This window comes from Ovis aries, chromosome 1, assembly GCF_016772045.2.
Source record: "Ovis aries strain OAR_USU_Benz2616 breed Rambouillet chromosome 1, ARS-UI_Ramb_v3.0, whole genome shotgun sequence".
In the NCBI taxonomy this organism is placed as follows: domain Eukaryota; kingdom Metazoa; phylum Chordata; class Mammalia; order Artiodactyla; family Bovidae; genus Ovis; species Ovis aries.
In genome coordinates this window covers 173,405,916-173,428,329 of record NC_056054.1, presented here as the reverse complement: position 1 = coordinate 173,428,329, position 22,414 = coordinate 173,405,916, and the positions used below count along the sequence as shown (strand labels likewise).

The window sequence follows — 22,414 nt, the reverse complement described above, 5'->3', positions numbered from 1 at the left end:
CTAACATTAAGACATAAGACTTTGAAAACTGCCAACTGCATGCTGAAGTTTCAATTAAGAGAAAAGTGTATGGAAAATAAATAAAAAGGAATGCACAGCTAATAACCATAAGACAATTCTATCTTCTGATTCAATACCTGTCAAATTAATACCTGATAAATAAGTTCTAACAATAATTCAATTATATTCCTAACTTCCCTAGCCCTGAATAAAAATTAGTGATGAGGTTTAAGGGAAATAACATTTAGTATGAGTTAATAACACGTTTCTGGAAATATCTTTATGCCTTAATTAAGAGACTCTAGAGTTTCAAAATTTATTTTCCCATTTATGATTATCTGATCTAAGAACGAAGAGTTCTTCATTGCTTTAAGTTACTGTCATCAGCCAAAATTGAAGCTCACGTTACCATTTCATTAAGTATGGATTGCAACATGTATATTACCTCAGCAAACTGAAATAATGGTGACTTCTGACGCAATTCAGAGGATTCTGAAACATCAGGCCTGCAGGTGCCAGAGGAGATCTAAAACAAAAAAAGGTGGTATGAGGCATCACACAAATAGCTCCTGAATGACAACAGAGGACAAATGTCACCTAAAACATTCCTATTTAAGGAAGGAATGGTTTTCATTCCCAAATTTAAGGCAGTACTGTGAAAAAAAGATAGTTATATTCTGCAAAGTCTTATACATGGTTTTATAAAGTTTTATATAATCATTCATTTGCTAAATATAATGCCATAAATAGTAAGAGATAGACAAGGCAATGCATTTCATGATCCTTAACCAAAGTGAAATTTCTACAATGACACTCATTTGATCTCTTGGCTTTTTACAACCAAAACTAACGAATATCGACTTTTTCCACATTCTGCATTTTCCCAATATTTCGTATCACTTGACTATATGAAAAGACAAAAATGAGTTTTGATCATTATAAACCTTTTGGGAAAATAAACCTAAGGTCAAATTTTTGTGTTCCAGGGTTTTCTTGAATTTATATACAAGTCTCAATCTTAGAAAAGTTAGTATTATTTTCCTAAGAGAAATTTCTTTTATAATATATCCTTGTATATTATTTACTATATTGGGTAAACATTTAACACTCTAAAATCTTTACTTGTGATTTTCATTATTAACAATAGTTACACAAACACTACTGACTTTTAAAAAAAAAATTCTTGCTATTAATCAAGTACTATTCTCAGGATACATATTTCCTTTTTTACCGAATGTTAAAATTGACTACATTTGGGTGAAATAATCACCTTGGTAGCCTGTAATTCAAAAGTCATAGGAGTCATAGCATGTTAGAGGGGAAGAATTTCAGTATCCCTCTGATCTGCCCCCTTTTACAGATAAAGGACATAGGGTGAGAGAGGTAAACGACGCCTCTACTCCCCAACAATCAAGGATCGCTGACCACCACAAGACATAAGAATGTGTTTATGCTCCAGCTCCTCCCAGGGCTTTTGTTTAACGCAGAATCCTCAACATTGCCTGGGTGCACTGTAGATACTCAAGTACTTGTTGAATTAACTAAATTAAAATTGATAACATGTCTTTTAAATACCCTATCAGTGTGTCCCCTTCTCTTTTCTTCCCTGAATAGCAAAGTTAGAGAATCTTAGGGAACAAGTTATCTTTTACTCTAGGGGAAAAATGAACGTTAAAAATACTTTTTAGAAACTTGTTTCTGAAAACAAAATAATCCAAGATCACTGTTTAAAATCTGAAGAGAAGAAATACAGAAGAAAACTCTACATTCACAATGTTATCTCCCAAAGATAAGCACTGTTAGAATTCCATGTATATTTTTGAGGCTGTGTGTAGAGAGAATGTTTTCAACAGAAATGGGATGTTGTACTAGTTACAAAAAGTGTGCTTTTAGCAGCACATTGACTTTCTTGTGTTATTACACCTTTCCCTATGTAATTTTAATAAATGCATGTGATTCGATGGTTGAATCTATGGGAAGAGCTGGCAGTGACCCAAGTTATGTTCCTAAAACCACAGTTTCACACTGAAGATGTGTTTTCTAACAGCGTCACAGACCACTGGACAGAAGCGAGTATTTAAAATTTTAATTGTCACCTTTGGATTTGAAAGAGTAATGGTCACCTTCTTCCAGTGATAAGCTCCATAGAAAAGGTGCAGAAGCTTTAATTAATTTGCCACCTGTGGTTTGGCTGCCAAAGCCTGATTCCCTTGCTGTCCTTAACTATTTGACAACCAGTGTGCCAAGAAGTCCAGTAGTTTTTATTTGCTTTTTAAATATTTGATCCAAGGAGACACAAAATGTACTTTAAAAAGGCCAGCAAATCCTGACATTACTAGCCACAAAAAATTCCTTTCTTGGAAGGAATACTTAAATAAAACTCCATATAGTTTCTGAACAATGAAAAAAATCAATACTGTTCTGGTTTATAAGGAATCCTATGTGTTTAGCCCCTAGATACCTTGGTAAATAATCAAAATTTTATTTTACTTTGATTTTCCTGAGAATTCCCAGGCAGTCCAATGGTTAAGGATTTGGCACTTTCACTGTCGTGCCCTGCTTTCAATCCCTGGCTAGGAAACTATGATCCCACAAGCTGCATGACCAAAACAGTAAATTAATTTAAAAAAATTGAGCCCAGGAATAAATGAAAATAAGGTGACTTGATATGTAGGTGGCACACATGACAAATCTATAGAAATATTTAGAATTAAGTATATTACCATATATGGGAGCTACCCTATATAAAGTCTACACAATACACACACATATTTTTATTTCTGATCCCATGATACATAAGAAAGTTATCATTTATGGGATTAGTTTCCCCATGGCTCAATTAGAGTTTACATTAACTGTAAGAAGAAAAGTCAACTTTCTTTTAAGTGCCATTGTAGATAATTTGGCCATGCCTATACATCCAGCCATAAAAGTTTAAAGTTAAATTAAGACCTCCTGCAAATCATTATGATAGATGGTCTTAAGTAAAACTTTCTGCTTACATGAAGAATTCAAATGTGAGTAATTATCAAGATGTTTATAACCCTATTTTTTTTTTCCACTCAGTTTTGTCTGACTCTTTGTGACCTCAGGCTCCTCTGTCGATGGAATTCTCCAGGCAAGAATACTGGAATGGGTAGCCATTATCTTCTTCAGAGGATCTTCCTGACCCAGGGATGAATCTGGGTCTCCTGCATTGCAGCTGGATTCTTTACCATCTAAATGAAGGAAACCCCTATAGCCCTACACATGCCAGTTGTACTACGCAATCAGAGAAGTTTATGTGAGCAAGTTTGTGCTCCCCATGGACCAGATGCACAGTAAATGCACAGGGAATATCTGTTGACTGACTTGATTCTCCATGTTTATAAATATGAAGAATCTGAATGACCTGGCCAGGAATCACATAACAAAGACTGTTCACTGGTTAGAACAGCTGTAACAGCCACTGAGGCTATGCATTTTACTGCAGTGGATAACATCTTCTTTTAAAATCTAGTTACTCTTACTTTACAGCACTGTAGATTCAGCCTTTACCTTCCGTGTAGTATAATGGAAACAGCACAAAGTTAGGAGCCAGAAGAACTGGCTTACTACTAACCTATGTGGTTACCGGACTTTCTAGTTCACAGAAGAATAGAAGGAGCAAATCAGAAGGGACCAAGAGTTGGGATAAGAAAAAGGAAGAGTGTTGAAAAAGAAACAATGCCGCCAGCAACAAGACACAGAAGGAAAAGACAGAAAAAATGTAGACACAATATGTTTTAAATTTTATTGAAGTATAATTGACTTAGTTTACTTAACCAAAATACTGGGTTTATGATATACGTAAGGGTGTACTGTATAATATAGGGAATATAGCCAATATTTTGAAATAACTGTAAATGGAAAGTAACCTTCCAAAATTGCATTGCAATTTTAAAAAATATCAGTTACTTAGAAAAGTGGGCTATCACAAAAATTAAAAACAAAAAAAACAAAGTAGATCAAGTGGTCCTAAAGTTTCTCCTGAGTGTAGTATATTAATATTGATAACTATGATTCTAAGTTGTCAAGATAAGGATAATTATAAAATGTATTATTTATTTTTAAAAGCCAGAAATGAATGTGTGTGATACATGCTAGACTTACGTCCACCTAAAAACTCAAAATGTAAAAACGGCTCAACGACATGGAAAATGTACTGAGGTAGAATTCATTCCTGCACGTCTGATAAATGAGGCACCCAGTGCAAGTGTACGTATCTGTGCATAATGTGAATGTTTGATAAAGAAATCTGGCATTATACTCACACAGAAGGAAGAGGTTATTTCTGACAAAAGGCTCCTATTTAAGAAATGTTATTAGAGGGGCCTAGACCTTGGGGTATCACTTTGCTGTTTGTATTTACAGTATTCTTAATTACTTTTTAAGTGGGATATGGCTAAATATAACAAAATATAGAGATTAAAGGTCTTTGTCCATTAATTAAGAAGGAAGAAAAATCCCAAATGAGCAGACATTCAGTAAAGAGAGAAAAAAACTCAAGTAGCTGTTTCTAGAAATAGTTTCTGAAATAATCCATAAAGCCACTAGGTGTTGCTATATGCCCAATAAAGAAAACTGCTAAAGGGCTTTTAAATGCAGTTTTGTTAGCCACATAGGTGTTCAACTTCCCTTAAATCCAATCTTCCCTTTAAATTAGCTCTAATTCTCAATAACCAAGGAAGGGGAATGATTAGTATAATTAAGAATTATGACGAGGTACTATTTTTCCCACAGGCAAAATGTACATTGTAATAATGAGAGACATAGAAACATGACCCGGTCCCTTTATATAAAACAAAATCAAGCCAGTTAGATGCACTGTAAGTGGTCTGGAAAGCTAGGCTTTATTAAGCCCATTCCTGCTTCTCAAGGCACAAAACCAGTCACAGAGCTGGACTGTGATGAACACACAGTCAAGCAAAGCTATGAAGTGCACTGGTCGTATCTGAGCTCCACATCCCGGCCCTTGCTAATTCAAACATTTATTGATTCATTACTCATTCCTTCAACAAATATTCAATAAACACCTAATATGTGTCAGAACAAAGACTGCTGCTCTCTTTTAAGAACCCTACATCCCACCTGTGTGCCTTATACGTCAGGGAATAAAATAACCCTAAGGGGATGAGTCTGGCCCTTCAGGTGCTTGCGGTTCAAGCGCAGGAGACCGCTACACATTAAGAGTAGATGTGCCTCCTGGTGGAATATTATAAGGTCTATGGGAGGACGGAGAAGCAGCCTTCATTCTATCTGGGGGTGGATGGAAGAAGTAAGATAAGTAGCATCTGAGATACCCCTAGAAGGAACATCAGAATTGTGGAAATGATGTGGTAACAGCAGAGGGCAAAGTATGGGTGACGTGCCCTGCGTATGTGAGCATCAGTGACACTCCCAGTGCGGCTGAAGACTGAGATGTCTGGGAATGTGGTGGGAGATGAACTGAACGCTACTTAAATAAGTCTGATGATTAGGCTGAAGGCAATGGGAGTTAGCCAAGGTTTATAGTCAGAGGAGCGGCATGATGAGAGATGTGTCGTCAGTGCTTTCAGGGGAATGCAGGATGACTGGCTGGGGAGTGACTGGAGGCAGGAGACTAATTAGAAGGTTAAGGAATTAAACCAGCTAAGATGCAGGGCCCCAGTTCAATCAGAGATGGCATTTGCCAGGTCTCAGTAACTACCGGGAAGGGTATCAAGGCTGAGGGAGAGGGGCCAGTAAGTGCCAGTGTTTCTAAGGTGAGTTTGTCTTCTTCGGGAGGAGAGGGGTTGTGAGCAGAGGAGTCCCTTTCAGAGTTCAAGTGTAAAGATCTGGGTGACTCTGAGGCCCATGCACTGACTCAACCTGGCTCAACCCTCGCTCAACCTGGCCCAGGCTTTCCCACAGTTGGCAGTTTTTACCAAGGATCCTTCCATACCAGCATCTGGGTGATCACTTAATTTGCATTTAATACGAGATGTTAAATGGGCTTGAGCTTTCAACACAGGTGAACTCAATGTAAGTATATTATATCCAAGTAAGTCCTTCAAAATCTACTTAAGGACTAAAATGGAGCCACTCTTAATTAAACCTAAATAAGGTTAAGGAGTACCTGAGGATTAAAGAAGTGCACTTGACTGACAGATGCCAGGGCTGGGGTGCAGCTGAAAGAGAACCAGGCCACCCTGGGGATCACACCAAATAGTACCAAGTAGAATTGAGAATTCCTTGAAACTAGAATGCAAATCAAGTCAAGTCATCCATGGCTGAGAGGAAGGATAAGTGCTGGGTTTTTCTTAGGGCACCAGGGCCACCAGAGTCAAGTTCCCTGTCATTCTAAGCCATGTGGCAGAGAGCACTAGGATGAAGTTCAAGTCAGACTCCAGGCCACTTCTATGAAGTGCTACAGACACTGAGAAAAACCAGAGCACCTTCCCACCTCAGTTTCCCCATTTGACAAAACAGGTACCAACGCTCCTGACTTCTTCGCAGGACCCTGTGAGGACAGAATGCAGTTGTGCATGTAAACACACTGTTGACGACGCAGCAGCACAGGCCCACCCTTCTCCTTCACCCACTGTTCATTCTCCTCTTTCCCCACTCACTTGCTGCCCATTCCCCCTTTCCACCACCTCTGGGAAACTGAGGGGCTCCTCTGAACTCGTCAGCCTCTGGAGCAATGCGGCCCGGGGACTCACTGAGGACAGGTGCCTGTCAATCAGGTTGGGCAGAAGCACTTCATTCTCTGGCTTTGAGCCCCACTGTTAAGAGATGGAAGATGCTGGGCTGGATGGGCAGTGAGCAGTGGCATATTATAAAAAGGAAGGGTCTCTACCCAGAACTGAGAAAGTTCAAAGAGCCCATTTAATGTGAATTTAAATATAAATATAGTATTTCCTCACTATGTTTAAAAGCTATAAAACTGTGAGAAGGGAATTAAAAGCTTTGAAAAGTGAAAGTGAAGTCGCTCAGTCGTGTCTGACTCTTTGCACCCCATGGACTGTAGCCTACCAGGCTCCTCTGTCCATGGGATTTTCCAGGCAAGAGTACTAGAGTGGGTCGCCATTTCCTTCTCCAGGGGATCTTCCCAACCCAGGGATCGAACCTGGGTCTCCCTCATTGTAGGCAGATGCTTCTACTGTCTGAGCCACCAGGGAAGCCCATATATTAAAAGATTTGGTGGGGGATAAAAGTTGTGAAGAGGGCAAGAGTTGGGGGTGGGGTTGGAATTCAGTGGATTTTAGTTAGCATTCTGAAGTGGTCAAATACAGCAGCCTAAGACAGGCAGAAGTCACAGTAGCTCAATGTTACCAATAGGTAGTAAAAATAGCTGTCCCACTTCACTGATATGAGAAATTATAAGAAAGGGGAAAATTTTCAATTTTACCAAAATCTGTATTTGTTTTAAATTTAAAACTCACAGTGTTTTAAACATGGACATATTCATTAACTTAACAAATATTGGTATTACCACCTTTTCTTTATCTCATTTTACCCATCTCATTACTTAATGGAACACATACAGGTTTAAATCCTAGTATAATGACTTTCTTGCTCTATGACGTTAGAGAATTTGTTTAACCTCTCTAGCCTAGTTTCCTCATTTATGAAACGGTAAATAATAAACCAACCTCTTAAGGCTCATGGAAAGATGAAATGAGATAACCAGTGTAAGTGCTTAGTATAGGGCTTGGTCCCCAGAAAGTACTCATGAAATGCCTGTGTCCCCAGAAAGTACTCATGAAATGCCTGTGCATAAAGGTGCAGCTCAGAACACTGCTAAGAGAAGGGGCCGGGGTTGAGGTGAGGTGGGCAGGGACTGAATCACAAGTGGGCTACTGGAAGACGGAAGTTAGTCCCTCTGGGTTCAAATCCTAGTTCTGTCATTTCATAGCCACACAATCTTGAGCAGGTTATTTGCTCAATGTTGAGTATGCTGCTGACATTTCAACTACAAAATGCCTAGAATAAATTATGGTAATAATACTAGGTACCAATACTAGAATGCTTTTCAGGAGAGGCAAAAACATCTTTTTTAAAATTAATCTTCATAGAAGTCTTGGGAGTTAGAGGCAAGCGAGTATTATTAGCTCCATTTTACAGGATGGAAGGAAAATAAAAATGTGACTTGATCTTAACTTTACTGTCATATTTCTTCACGCCAACAAAAGAACTAGGCATCTGAAAATCACAAATTCAGGTCCAATACACTTTCCAAATATCTGAAGATTTGTCTTCATTTATTCAACTAAATAGATATTGATACCATCAAACCTTTTTATCAGTTATGATTACTCTGCCTAATTTTTCTTATTTTCTATTATTCCTCAAACCATCTCTTCTGTTTCAGGCAAGATGACTTCTGTGCTCACCTAGGTCTAATACTGACCTTTCCAATATTATTCCAAGCTGTTCTATACATTATGTGTTGAATAATCTCCCCTTTCATCTCTGAAATGTATTTCTTCCTGCCTTTATTTTTAAATTTTAATTTAGCTTTATATTTTTATGTTTTATTTTTTTAAGTTAAAAATATAAAACAACAGATTTTCAGTCCTGGAGATTACTTCCAGAAATTCTAGATCATAATACTTATATTTTATTTATTCCACTTCCATCTTCAGAATATAACTCACTGATATGAAACATAAAGGCTTAACTCAATATAATAACTTCCTTCTCCTTAGCTCTTCCCAGAGTTTGTGAACATTATTACTTTGCTTAAATTTTTAATAATATTACTTTTAATTCTTCTACTTTTTCTTTCTTGTTCCTTAAAAGTAAAAAAGAGAAGATATGTTCACTTAAGCTGCTGGACACTGTTCAACAGACCAGCTCTCTGATGTTCCCTGGTTAGTATATTTTAAGCATATATCATATTTTCTCAATTAAAATGCTTTATTTGCTTTTTGATTCATGTAAGTTTACTAAAATCTCATATTCTCTGGAAACACTCCATTTCCTTCACTGTTATGGGGTTATTTCCTAACAAGACTTCTATGCTTACATTTCACTGGGTCTCAATAGAGACAAGCTTAACATGCCATTTTGAGTGTGTGTGTGTGGTGGTGGTGGTAGGGGGGTGATCACTCCCCAATGGCTGTCTTGTATACAGACACACCTTAAGAGATATCACGGGTACAGTTGCAGACCACTACCATCAAAAGCGAATACTGCAATAAAGCTAGTCATGCAAAGTTTTGGTTTTCCAGAGTTCACAGAAGTTATGTTTATACTATAAATAGTCTATTAAGTGTACAAGGGCTTCCCAGGTGGCACTAGTAGTAAAGAACCCAGCTACCAATGTAGGAGAGGTAAAAGTCACGGGTTCAATCCCTGGGTCAGGAAGATCCCCTGGAGGAGAGAATGGCAACCCACTCCAGTATTCTTGCCTGGAGAAGCCCATGGACAGAGGAGGCTGGGGGCTACAGTTCATAGGGTTGCACACAGTTGGACACGACTGAAGTGACTTAGTGCACACACCTATGCAAGTGTACAATAACTTTATACCTAAAAAATACACACACCTTAATTTAAATGTCTTATTGCTCAAAAATGCTAACTATCATGAGCCTTCACTGGGTTGTAATTCTTTTTTTTTTGATGGAGGGGCTTGCGTTGACATTGATGGCTGACTGATCAGTGTGGTGGCTGCTGAAGGTCGGAGCGGCTGTGGCAATTTCTTAACATAAGACAGCAATAAAGTTTGTCATGTTGATGGACTCTACCTTTCACGAATGACTTCTCTGCAGCCTGCAATGTTCTTTGACAGCATTTTACCCAAAGTAGAAGTTCTTTCCAAACTGTAGCCAATCCTTTCAAACCCTGCCACTGCTTTATCAACTCAATTTATGTTACACTGTAAATCCTTTCTTGGCATTTCAACAATCTTCATAGCATTTTCACCAAGAGGAGATCCCACCTCAAGAAGCCACTTCCTTTGCTCCATTAGAAGCAACTCCTCATCCATTCAAGTTTTATCATGAGATTGAAGCAATTCAAGTTATATCCTTAGTTCCTAATCCTAGCTCTCTTGCTATTTCTAGCACATCTGCAGTTCCTTCCTCCACTGAAGTCTGAAACCCCTCAAAGTCATCCAGGAGGGTTGGAATCAACTTTTCCTCATCTCCTATTAATCCTGATTATTATTTCTTTCTTTCTGGTCATGCCGCATGGCTTGCAGGATAGCCTTGGGTCCCAACCACTGAACTGCCAGGGAATTTTCTTAATGTTGATATTTTGATTTCTTCCTGTGAAATGCAAAGATTCTTAGTGGCATCGAGAATGGTGGATCTTTTCCAGAAGGTTTTCAACTAAATGACTTTGCCCAGATCCATCAGAGGAATCACCATCTATGGCAGTAAATGACTCTGCCCAGATCCATCAGAGGAATCACCATCTATGGCAGCTACAGCCTTACAAAATGCATTTCTTAAATAAGAAGACTTAAAAGTCAAAATGACCCCTTAATCCATGGGCTGCAGAAGAGATGTGTGGAATAGTATGAAAACATTAGTCTTGCTGGGCACCTACGTCAGAGCTCTTGGATGGTCAGGTGCATCGTCAATGAGCAGTGGTATTATAAATGGAATCTTCATTTCTAAGCAGTAGGTCTCAACAGTGGGTTTGAAATATTCAGTTAACTATGTTATAAACAGACATGCTGTCACCCGGGTGGAGCAGTCAGAATACACACAACATTTATCAATTAAGTTCATTGTTTTATATGGATATGATTTGTAGCACCCCCCGACCCCCAGCTCAAATTACAATAGCACCATTAAAGGTCACTGATCATAGATTGCCATAACAAATATAACAATGACGATAAGTTTGAAATTCTGCAAGAATTGACAAAATGTGACAAAGAGATACAAAGCGAGTAATACGGTTGGAAAAATGGTGCCAACTGACCTGCTGGACGCAGGGTTGCCAAAAGCCCTCAATTTGTAAAAATTGCAGTATCTGCAAAGCACAATAAAATGAGGGATGCCTATACATTTATTTTGCTTCTTTAATTCATATACTCTTTAACAAACACTGCTTTTTAAAATTTATCTCAAATATGAAATATATTTCAGTGTATTCTGGGTATAAAGAAAATACAGGACTAACCATTTATGTGAAAAAGAGTCAAACTGTAAATGCAATTCTTACCCCATTTTATTCATCAGAGACACAAATAGTAGCATATAAAAATGCTGCCCTAATAATGCCAAAAATACTGTGGCAGATTTAGAGTTAATCAGAAGACTAAGGAGAAAGCAAAAACTCAGACATCCTGCTTGTTATTATTTGCTCATTGCTGTATTAAGAACCTATACTTTTTTTCTAAAAACCCTAAGAGTACATTATATGTAGATCTACGAAATGTATAAACCAAAGAAACTTTTTAACCTAGAATTTTATTGTTCCTGTAACAGTAAGCCTCTCTACCTTCTGTTGATAGAATTGTTTTCAAAAATAAAACTATTACCTATATTAAATTTTTCATAGGCTTTTGAGTACTTTTTCTATGTGATTAGGTGTCAGGCTGATGAATAAAGGAAAATCTCCTTTTCAATAAACCATTTCAGAATAAGAATTTTCTCATGGCATTTAAAAAATTCATTACAATTAGACCTCCTCTGTGGAAGAATTTTTGTAAAATGTCACTTTATTTGACTGGTCCTACCCAACAGTTTAAACAGACTTCATGGTAATTGTTCCAAATCTACGAAGTATCAAATTTCTGTACTTCTTTTCTTATCTCATTATCTTTATAATTTTCTTTTAAAAATATAAGTATGTATTCATTGTATTTTTCATCTGCCAATGTACATAAGCCCCTAAAGTTCTATGACAATGTCTACATATTTGGAATACGACTTCGCATAGAAATTAGGTATTAAATGAAATCTACTGACAGCTATGAAATAAACTCTCAAACTAATTATATTTAGAGACAGCATTATGTTATACAAACTTTGCCCCTTTATTGTTTCAATAGCTCAAGACTATTTTCAATAATGCCTAAATATACTTGAGATGAGAAGGAGGAATTATGAAGAAAGAGCTGTATTCTAAGAAATGGTCCTTAAAAACCTAAGTGCTGGCAACTTCCTTAGTATGAAATTCCTTCTCCTGTATGGTTCACTTCTTTTGGCCATGTAATTTTCTCTTGTTTCTTTAGCTTGAGAATTTTCAAAATGGTTCCCCTTCATCAGAAATGGAAGGCTGACCACTGCATGATTTAAATAGCTTGTGTCAAACTCTGCTGTCCTTATTAGTGGGGAGAAGAGCTATTCACTAAAGAGAGCCCAAAAGACAAATTTTAATTCAAAGAAAAAAAAGTATTCCTTTCTCTGATGAGAATTTTCATCTATCTGTAAATTCTATACATGTTTATTTGTTTACATTTTTTCCTGAAAATTAGAAGGAATGCTAATAGATGTTTGGAAGAAAATTTCATTATTATCTAATCTATTAGAAAAGATGATACTGACTTTCACAATACAGTGCATTCTTGGAAATCATGAGTCAGACTGTGCTGAAAGTTCAAATGCACATTATTATTCCAACATTCACCTTTGGGGACATGCTTGGGATACTCTATGCTCTAGTCGGAGTTAATCTGATTGCTTTTAATGTGTCATAAAGTCAAATGATGCCAGAGAAGGCTGTCATGTGAGGAAATACAAACATGCTGAATGATGAGTATGCAAAAGAACAAAGTTTCCTTTTTCAGCTTAGTACAATGTAAATAAGTACTGGTCCACCAAATTTACACATTTATTGTGATTCTAAATTGAACGGAACTAAAAAGTTAAATCAAATTGAATATCTGGTCAACTACTATGGATCCCAAACATAAACTATAAATAATAAAAGTTTTGTGATGTAAATATGTGGTATCTTCTAAAACAACTATTTGAATATGCTTTAACTGTAATTCATAAGGCATGCATACAACTTAAGAAAGGAAGGAAGAAATATATGTGTGTATGTGTGTGTAGGTTGCTCAGTCGTGTCCGACTCTCTGTGATCCCATGGACTGTAGGCTGCCAGGCTCCCCTGTCCATGGAATTCTCCAGGCAAGAATACTGGAGAGGGTTGGCATTTCCTTCTCCAAGGGATTTTTCCTGACCCAGGGATCGAACCCTGGTCTCAAGCGTTGCAGGCAGATTCTTTACTATCTGAGGCACCAGGGAGGCCCATATATGTATATGTATGTACATACATACATACATATATATATATATATATATATATATGTATATGCAATAAAATTGCTATTTTGGGTCCTAAGTAGTAATGCTGGTTGGGGATTGAAAAATTTCCATCTCAGGGACTTCAGTGTATAAAATAATGTGAACAGCAGCAGGTCAATGCATCTGTCCTCTGCTAAAAGGGTTTGGAAAATAGAGAAATTCCATAAATGCAAACTCTGCATGGCTATTGACTACTACCTGCCTGTCAAGACTATATCTAAGAGTTATTTAGCAAACCCAGCCCAATAACTATACAAGGGAATAAAACAAGAGCAGGGTCATTAGGAGGGTCTGAGTCCTTTTTCATTTTCCATTGTAAAGAATAAGCAATCCTAAAATGCCACATTTTCTGATTTTCAAAAGCAGGAGTTTGGATTTATTCAGGTACCAGAGAGACCAACAGTCTCATGCTTTCTTTTTTAACTCTCACCTTTTCACTAACAAGTCTAAATGAGAACATCACAAAAGCAGACACTGTTATGAACAGAATGAATGACTCATAGGATCCACCCTCTGGCCTCCATTACAAAGCCATGGCAAATGCTAATTATCTGTACGTCCTAAGTCTTACACCTGTGCTCAGAGAATCTCAAAATCTGCACCCAATCTCCGTTTGTGTCCTTGGGTTCATGTAACCCAGTCTGTTACTTTCAAGGCATAATACCATGCACATAGAAACCTTAATGAAAATTAAAAGCACAGTTTGTTCATGAGCTGTTAACAGTGAAACTGCAGAATAAACACTGCGAGCAAAACACAAGTGTCTGTGTTATCAACTTCTAGCAGGAGTGGAACAGAGAGGGATAGGGACTGCTTACCTCTGGTGTCCCAAGAGCATGTTCTCCAGCTAGAAGCAGCATGCTCAGGCCTCCCATTTGAGTAGGATCTAAACAAGCCAAAGGTAAGTAAATTATCAATTCACAACCACGGAGAACATATAATCCAAAATATTCACAAAGACTAACAATCAGAAATCCAACAGAACCACACATAACTTGTCATAGAAAACTTTTGAACTTTATGAAGCAGTAACCTGGCATATACATGCTTAGTATTCATACTTCGGTGAGCTTTAAAAATACCATTGTTGTCCACCATCCCAACAAAATACTTTACTCAGTACCACAGCTATTCAGAACATGAATTATCTCCTAGTGCAATGCTTCTTTCCTTACTGCATAGGGAGTTTGGATTAAAAAAACAATAGAGTGCTTATGCTTGTTTTCTAAGAAATTTGAGATTGTTATTCTCATATTGTTATTTCTCCCACATGAGGGCTTGATAAAAAGAACCAGGTCATTGGAGGAACTTGAGAACAGAAAGACATTGTACAAATGGGCCACCAAAAATTTAGTGGGCTTTGTTCAAATATTCTTTTTTTAAAACTTTCAAAAACAAATCCAAGTTCAACTGTGAAGTATTTCTGACATCTTAAATCTTAGGGGTAAGGTTAGGCCCTTCCTCAAAATATCTTTTAGCATTTAAAATGAACCCTTTTTATACTACTGAAGGTCTGTGTTTTCATTCCTTCAATAATCAACAGAAGTAGAAAGAGAAACTGGTAGATCTATGACCCAGGATTATATCTAAACAAAGAAAATACAGATAATAAGAAACCTATATCCTTTAAGGTTGTCTTAAATGAGTTACATTTCAGAACTTCAATAATATGTGAAAATGCCTAAGTCAATGCTTAACCTAGTGCTTCCTGGCCCTCAATAAACACATTTTTTATTTTAGTAATCTCTCTACAATTAAAAATGAGGATCAGACATAGTGCTGCCTGAAGACATTCAGGTGCTTCTTTTCTCTTTCGTTTTTTATTTTGTTTAAAGATATGTCCTTTAATCCATCTTTGAATACAAATCGGTCTCAAGAACTCATGAAGCAACTCTGACCACATCTTACAAGTGGTCCAACTTTAAAAAAAGAAAAGAATCTGTAAGAGCTTTTTGAAAAAAAGAAAGAAAGAGCTTAGTAGAGGTAAAATATGTCACCAAAGGATCAGGTGGTCACAAAACAGCTCCATGCTGGAAGACAGCCTTGTAGGAAGACATGTAGGAACACAGGCTGATTTGCTAAAACAAGGCTCTTTCTTGTTCAGATTCAATCCTTAATTAAATGTTAAGTTTATGAACTACTGTGGCTGCTAAAATTGACACTTAAATCTATTGGCAAATAAAAGTTAAGAGAAATGAACTGGGTGGAAAGTAAAAGTGAACTTTAGTTCTCAGGGCAGCCAAATACTTTTGGCACTGTCATTCTAGAGACAGGAAGGATTGAATAATTGCTTTCTAATAAAGATAAAAATGTGTTAGTTCAAATTATTTAGTAAAATATGAACATACGTCCATGATAATCTATTTACGTTATACACGAATATGACTTTGCTGTATAGACACTAAAACACAGACAAGAAATTACCATCATCCTTTATGTTAATTTATACTTATATAATGTTATTTGGATATATCAAAACTATACTTAGATAAATAGCATGCATTCCATTCACTCAGAGGACCTGCACTACGTTAAATTCTGCACAGCTTTTCCTTCTTGGATATCACACACTTGCCTGCTTTGGGGTTACTAAAAAATGCACAGTGTCATGTGACAAGGACTACAGGGAAAACAAAATAAAATGAAATTCCATGTAAGCTTAAACTGGCCTCTAAAAGCCCTACAGCTTCTTCCTCTAGATTTAAACAGCTAAGAACCATGTTTTAATTAACAGCAAATTAGTTTGCTATCGTTGTGCTAAAAAAGAACACCAGACCAATGTTATCAGCTATATATAGCTTAACAAGGGCTGTGATCATGGATTCCCAACACCCATCACAGGCCCTTATATAATGAGATAAATGTGAGAAGGTTCTTTTCCTTCTTTGCTGTATTTTTTAAAAAGAATGCTGTTTTTAAAAGCTGAGCTGTAAATATCTTGGTTGAAACCTAGGTCCCAATTTGAATTTGTAGGTATAACAAGTAGACTACTAAAGTAATAGAAATAATGCTATAGACAGACATCTTTTATAGCTTTTTGCAGTATTTCTGGTTTGTGAATAGCCACTGTATGCAAAAAACAAACAAACAAAAAAACACAACCTAGAGAGACTGATCTAGACTTAGAAGTGGTAGAAAAAGCAATGGAAGATACATGCTAATTAAAGGAATTAATTTAGAAGCCAGTCAAAGATATATTCTGATTTGGTTCTGATGATAAGTTCAGATGATTAAGCATTTTATAAAAACTCTTACTGACACAATCTGGGAATTCTAGACGCAGCAAGCAGGTTGAAGCTTAAATTGTACAAAGTAACAGCTGAAACAAAGATCTCTATTCTGATTCCTCTGAGTTATGCAAAGCATCACTTTGTGAGCTTACCTAGAATTATACCACAGATATTTACATAACAATCACCTGAAGACTGTGTTCCCCCAGAACGGCCATCGTGGCAGACGCATTTCTTAGATTTACATGTGACACCACCACATTGTTAGATGCCACAAGTCACACACTGAACTGTTAAATCTCACTAGGCCTTCTGGCTACTAGTGAAGTGTCGTCACAATACTGCTCAACTTCCATTCCCAAGCTTTCTATTTTGCAAACTGTTCAGAGCTCCCATTTTGAAGAAAATTTGTTTGTACTAATGACACGGGAACCCTATAGCTCCACACCAGTTTCAATGCTTCCATTCTGCCCAGTCTCCCTAATTCATCCTGGAAACTTCTCTTGATTATGGTATTATAATAGGTAGGAAGACAGAACCATTTGCAGGGTGAATATAAATACTTTATTTCGTGGTAATAAATGCTGTAACATTCCTTACCACCCAAAGAATATTAAAGGCTCAGAACAAATGGGACCATCTGGAAAGTTCCATTTGCTGGGCCAGTATAAAGACTGGGATGGCAATTCCCTCTAAAAAACAGCTGTCAGATCCATCCTAGATTTGTGATGGAGTTGTTCATCCTCCTGCCCTCGATGTTTCATATCCTCAAATGATCTACATAATCGTGGCTTGTTAGGTATGTAACACAACTAAGGTGCTTACAGTGTCTGTTAGTTGCTCAGTCGCGTCCGACTCTCTGCGACCCCATGAACTGTAGCCCGCCAGGATACTCTGTCCATGGGATTCTCCAGGCAAGAAAACTGGAGTGGATTGCCATTCCCTTCTCCAGAGAAGGTGCTTAAGGGGAACAACTTAATAGTGGGCATGAGCGTGCAAGCTGTTTTGTTACATTACAAAATCCCTGAGCTTCTGACAGTCTCCACATTGTTGTCTGCTTTTCCATATCAATGTCAGGAATCCACAGATATTTACAATGGCTCCACCACTTGGTCTAACCCTCCTTTCTTTAATTCTATATACATTCTAAAGCATGTCATACTCCAAAGCTTTAAGCTAAGGTACATATTTGCCATTACTTCCTATTGGTCATAAATTTTGCTTTTCTCTCCCTCTCTATTATCTGTTAAAAATACTGCCTACATGAACTGCCCCAGTCTTAAAGAACAGGGGAAATTAGCGTTTAAACTCACCGGCCATTCCAAAGTTAAGCTGAGGCATTTCTTCAGTCTTTGCTTTCTTGGGGCTTGGCAAGTCTCTTGAAGAGTCAGATGGGAAGGCCCATAGTTTCTTTCGCGGATTGACAGTGGTGGGTGCTGGGGATTTCACAGGCTTGTTTGTGGTAGGACACCATTTGTAGCCAGGATTTGCTTTCATAAACGCATCTTTATACTATAAGTAAAGAACAGACAACATATTTTAATTAACACATAGATTGAAAAGGTTCTAATAGCCTTCACCTTACTCCTCTATTAAGATACTGAATTAAAAAAAAAAAAAAAACAACACTGCTGTGTCTTTCCTTGTAGAAGAACGACAGCCTCGGTACGGGGCTTTAGAGCTAGGACATGAATTTATCTGCTAGAAAGTTCACTTGTGGGATGAGGGTTCAGAGGCAACACATTTTGTATCTTTCAACTCTCATTATTCTTTTTTCTTTCCAGTATCCAAATTCAGATCTCCGCCTGATCTTGGTGGAGAAAGCGCATTGTCTGTCATGTTATTTGTCCTGTGTATCCATCTCAAAGTAGGTATCAGATGCACAGTCCAAATGTGAGCCGATACCAGGGTCAGGAACTAGATTCTGCTCACTGCTTAAGTTGGTAAGTTAAAAACTAAAACATGCTTTACTGCACAGGCGGATACAGGCAAGTCTTTCAGAGCAATGTAATCAGTTGTACGATAAATGAACCACGATCAAGAATGGCAAGAGGACAGGGTAGGGCAAACTGATGAACTTTTCAGTTATTTGCAGGGGCATGTAGAAGAAACAGCCCTGGATACAGAGTCTGATTATCTGGGTTCAAAACCCACCTCTGCTGTTAGTCATGGTGGACATTAAGCAAGTTGTACAACCTTTCTCAGCCTCAATTCCTCCTCAAAACTACAAAGTGTAACTGCACCGGATCACATCCTAGGGGTTTGCAATGAACACATGTGATCACTAAAGTGAACATACAGAGATCTGTGAGGTCATAATTAATCCATTACAACATGGAGGTTTTCAGCCTTCGGTATCAATATCTTCTTTTCTCCTTTATTTTTCTATGGTTTTCTCCCTCTTTCCCAACTCTGCCATTCTCTTTCCCGACAATAAAATTAAATAAAATATATGTATGCTATTCATGTTCTATTATCAAAATTATGTCATTTGATAAAATATATTGATGTATTTTTCAATGATTTTGTTATTACTGCTAGATATCTTATTTAATTAATACGATTTGTTCAATCCTATAAAGCTTGCTTTTCAAAATGAATACTGTGTGTAAAATTAATTTAGTATACGACTGAAACAGCTTTTTAAACTAACCCATTTAAAAAAGAAGTTCCTTTACCCTTAGTGTAAAAACGGTATATCTGACCAAACTAATAAACATCACTTCACTTTAAATCATATAAATGAGAACTGTACTGTAGACAATATAATGTAAACTTAGTAGTCAATGGTTTAGTATTACCCCCCAGAATTACCCTTAAATTTTCTGAATAATCTTTTTGCTGTTAAACTAAAAGCTGTACATCTGCATATTGATATATAGGTACATGCAGAAGGAAGACACAGTAAGATAAGTTCTACTCTTCTTACAAAAATAATTATAACAGGATACTAAGGCCAGATCCAAACTAGAACTTATCATCACATAGCAGAGTAAATTTGGGGGTATCAATGTAAAGTAAGAGGTTCTATTACAAGCACATTCACATGCATGAGGGTGATTTACATGTTTGTTAAGATGAGGCAGACAGTTTCGCTTGCTGTCTGGAGGTGGAAAGTGACAAATGAAAGGGTGAGATGAAAATCAAAGTAGCAGGCACCATGCATCATCATTTTGTCCCAGCAAAAGGCACACGAGCTGCAACAGTAGGATGAACAGTTATTTGAATAAAAGCCACCACTCTATAAAGTAACAAAGGACTATCAAAGTAACATATCTGTCACAAGACATTTAAAAGAAAGTTTTTGATACTTTTGGTGTTCTTTTTTTTTTTTTTTTAAGAAAAAGTCCCAACTGTGAAAGATACTAGATGGATGGATGTGACTAGATTTCAGATTTCCTCTGTTTCTAGGTGTCACCTTCTTCCCTTCCTATGTTGTCAATCTGCTAGATAATATAGTTCTTTTCCAGTAAATACTACATCCTTTTCTAAGAATCGCTTAGCAATTGGCTTTGATGAAAATCTGCATGTGTGATGAAAACAATAATACTGTCATTCTTTGAATGAATTATTACCAGCATTGACTATTCTTAAAAGCACTGATGGTATTAATAAGGGCTAGCTTAAACTAACTTATGATATGCAGCTGTGCTGAAGACAACGTAAAGCAGTGACAATCACTGACCATAAATGTCTCTTTCTCTTGCACCTATTCTACGCACTCAGTCACCTCCATCTCCAGTACTTTATAAGGACTGACTAGATGACAGACACTGGTTAAACACGGGGCATGAAAAGAGCAGGAATCAGTCTCTGTTTTCAAATTGATTACAATCCACAATTAGCCACTCAAACATATTACTTCTTTTAATACACGGTCCACACACCTTCCCCTGGCTCCAGCACGGTAACTGTTTTTCAGTGGGTCTGTGAGAAGTGGACCGTAAAGAAGGCTGAGTGCCAACGAATTGATGCATTTGAATTGTGGTGTTAGAGAAGACTCTTGAGAGTACCTTGGGCTGCAAGGAGATCAAACCAGTCAATTCTAAAGGAAATTAACCCTGAATATTCATAGGAAGGACTGATAGTGAAGCTGAAGCTCCAGTACTTTGGCCACCTGATGTGAAGAGCCAACTCACTGGAAAATTTCCTAATGCTGGGAAAGACTGAGGGTGACATGGTTGGATGGCATCACAGACTCAATGGACATGAGTTTGAGCAAACTCCTGGAGATAGTGAAGGACAAGGAAGCCTGCTGTGCTGTAGTTTATGGGGTCGCAAAGAGTCAGACACGACTTAGCAACTGAACAACAACTACTGAAGCTACCTATGTGTAGGACAAATGGCAGAAGACAGGCCTGGAGTATGTGGGGTTTTATGGAAAACAGAAACTGAGAATTCACTATGAGGATCAATACTATGTAAATGAACCACAATATTAATCTTTTATATTCTTAAACTCAGTGTAAAACAACAGAGCAAAGGGTTAAGAATGAAGGAGATAAGAGAAAAGAATACCAAACAGCCCTTGTCCTTAAGGAGTTTAAAGCTTAGATGGAGATGTCATAAATTCATGAAAAGACAGACAGGTCAACACAGGCAGTGTATGAACACCCAGTGAGGGTGGAGGGAGGAGGGGCCTCAGGGCATGAGGATGTCTGTCCTTGGAACCCAGCACACACACCATCAGTCACTGGCTCTGATTCAGCTATAAGAGACAACAGAAAGGCTTAATCATTTGTTGTGATGAGGTTATTAGGAGAGGGATCACAGAGAAAGCTGAGTAAGGGAGAAATCAGAAGCAGCTATATATAGTCTGGAGCAAACAGCTGAGTGAAACTATCTGCACGCTGGTCAACCATGTGGGCAAAAATCCATCAGCACAAGACTGAAAGGACCAAAGAGACAGGCCCACTCATCTGGATCCCCAAGGGAGGCCTTTCTTGCTGGGGGTAGAGGGGGAAGCTCAGTTATCCTTCACAAACATCAATCACAGGCTATTGGTCCTATCCTTGAGGTAACTAACACCTCTTGCTAAAATACTTATTTTCAAAAATCTCCCATTAAAATAAAAATTCCCTTACTAAATTCTTTTTTGTTTTGCAGATTTCTAACTGATTAGATAACCTGAGTGAATCTACTTTATAGGCACAGTTCCTGACCTACAGAAGGTGCTTATTAGTAAATGTTGGCCCTCCTCTCTCCAATCTCAACCACCACCAGACTTCATTAGCAATGATAATACACCACTGCTATTCTGTAATGGTATTAAATACATACCCTTGATGCAGTATTTGGTCTACTTTATATATGACAATGGTATTATTATAAACCAAAAGGCAGTATTATGTTAATCTTTAAAAAATTAGTTCTCAAAATTACTTTCACAGATCATTAATAAGAATGGGAAATTTGATCTTAAAAAGCACCTTAAGGAGAGATGTACTTATTAACTGTTCTCCAAGTATTTGTTCTTAATTGGAGGTGGGGCGGGAGGGTTGGCTCAAAAAGTCCGGCAGTATTTCTAGCTATTATTGCAGTCTAGCCCTTCTCAACAGAGTGAGAGAGAATAATAACCCTGTTGAGGTAAAGTAATAAGGGACCCTGGGAATATCTATACAAATAAAGAGAGCTGATACTGGTGCAAATATGTGAAATATCACCACGATGAAAAGAAAATCTACCACAATTATAAGAGATTATTCAGTAATTATCTTGTTTTTTTAAAAAAGGCATAATACAATTTAAATTCTGTAACTTTGCAGGGGCTAAGTGAATCTTTAGCATAATAAATTTTGAGATGGCTAATGAATCTGGAGACAACTGTACCTCCTCATATTGGCAGGCAGAAATCACATTATACAGGGTGGAAGACGAGAGGAAGATATTTGAGAAGTGGCACTAATTAGTACTTCCTTAGTTCTAGGAACC

General features: G+C 37.4%; 1 protein-coding gene across 28 annotated transcripts in view; it reads right to left on the bottom strand.

The window, feature by feature from the left end:
* Window positions 1-22,414, bottom strand: part of BBX (BBX high mobility group box domain containing) — a 291,573-nt gene that overhangs the window by 60,205 nt on the left and 208,954 nt on the right. For all 28 annotated transcript variants that reach the window (XM_012189597.5, XM_042230795.2, XM_060417209.1 and 25 more), the window contains 3 exons: window positions 17,797-17,995; window positions 14,072-14,139; window positions 446-526 (listed from right to left, as the gene is read on the bottom strand). In XM_012189597.5, coding sequence (XP_012044987.1) covers window positions 446-526; window positions 14,072-14,139; window positions 17,797-17,995 — 348 coding nt within the window. The remainder of the gene's footprint in view (window positions 1-445; window positions 527-14,071; window positions 14,140-17,796; window positions 17,996-22,414) is intronic.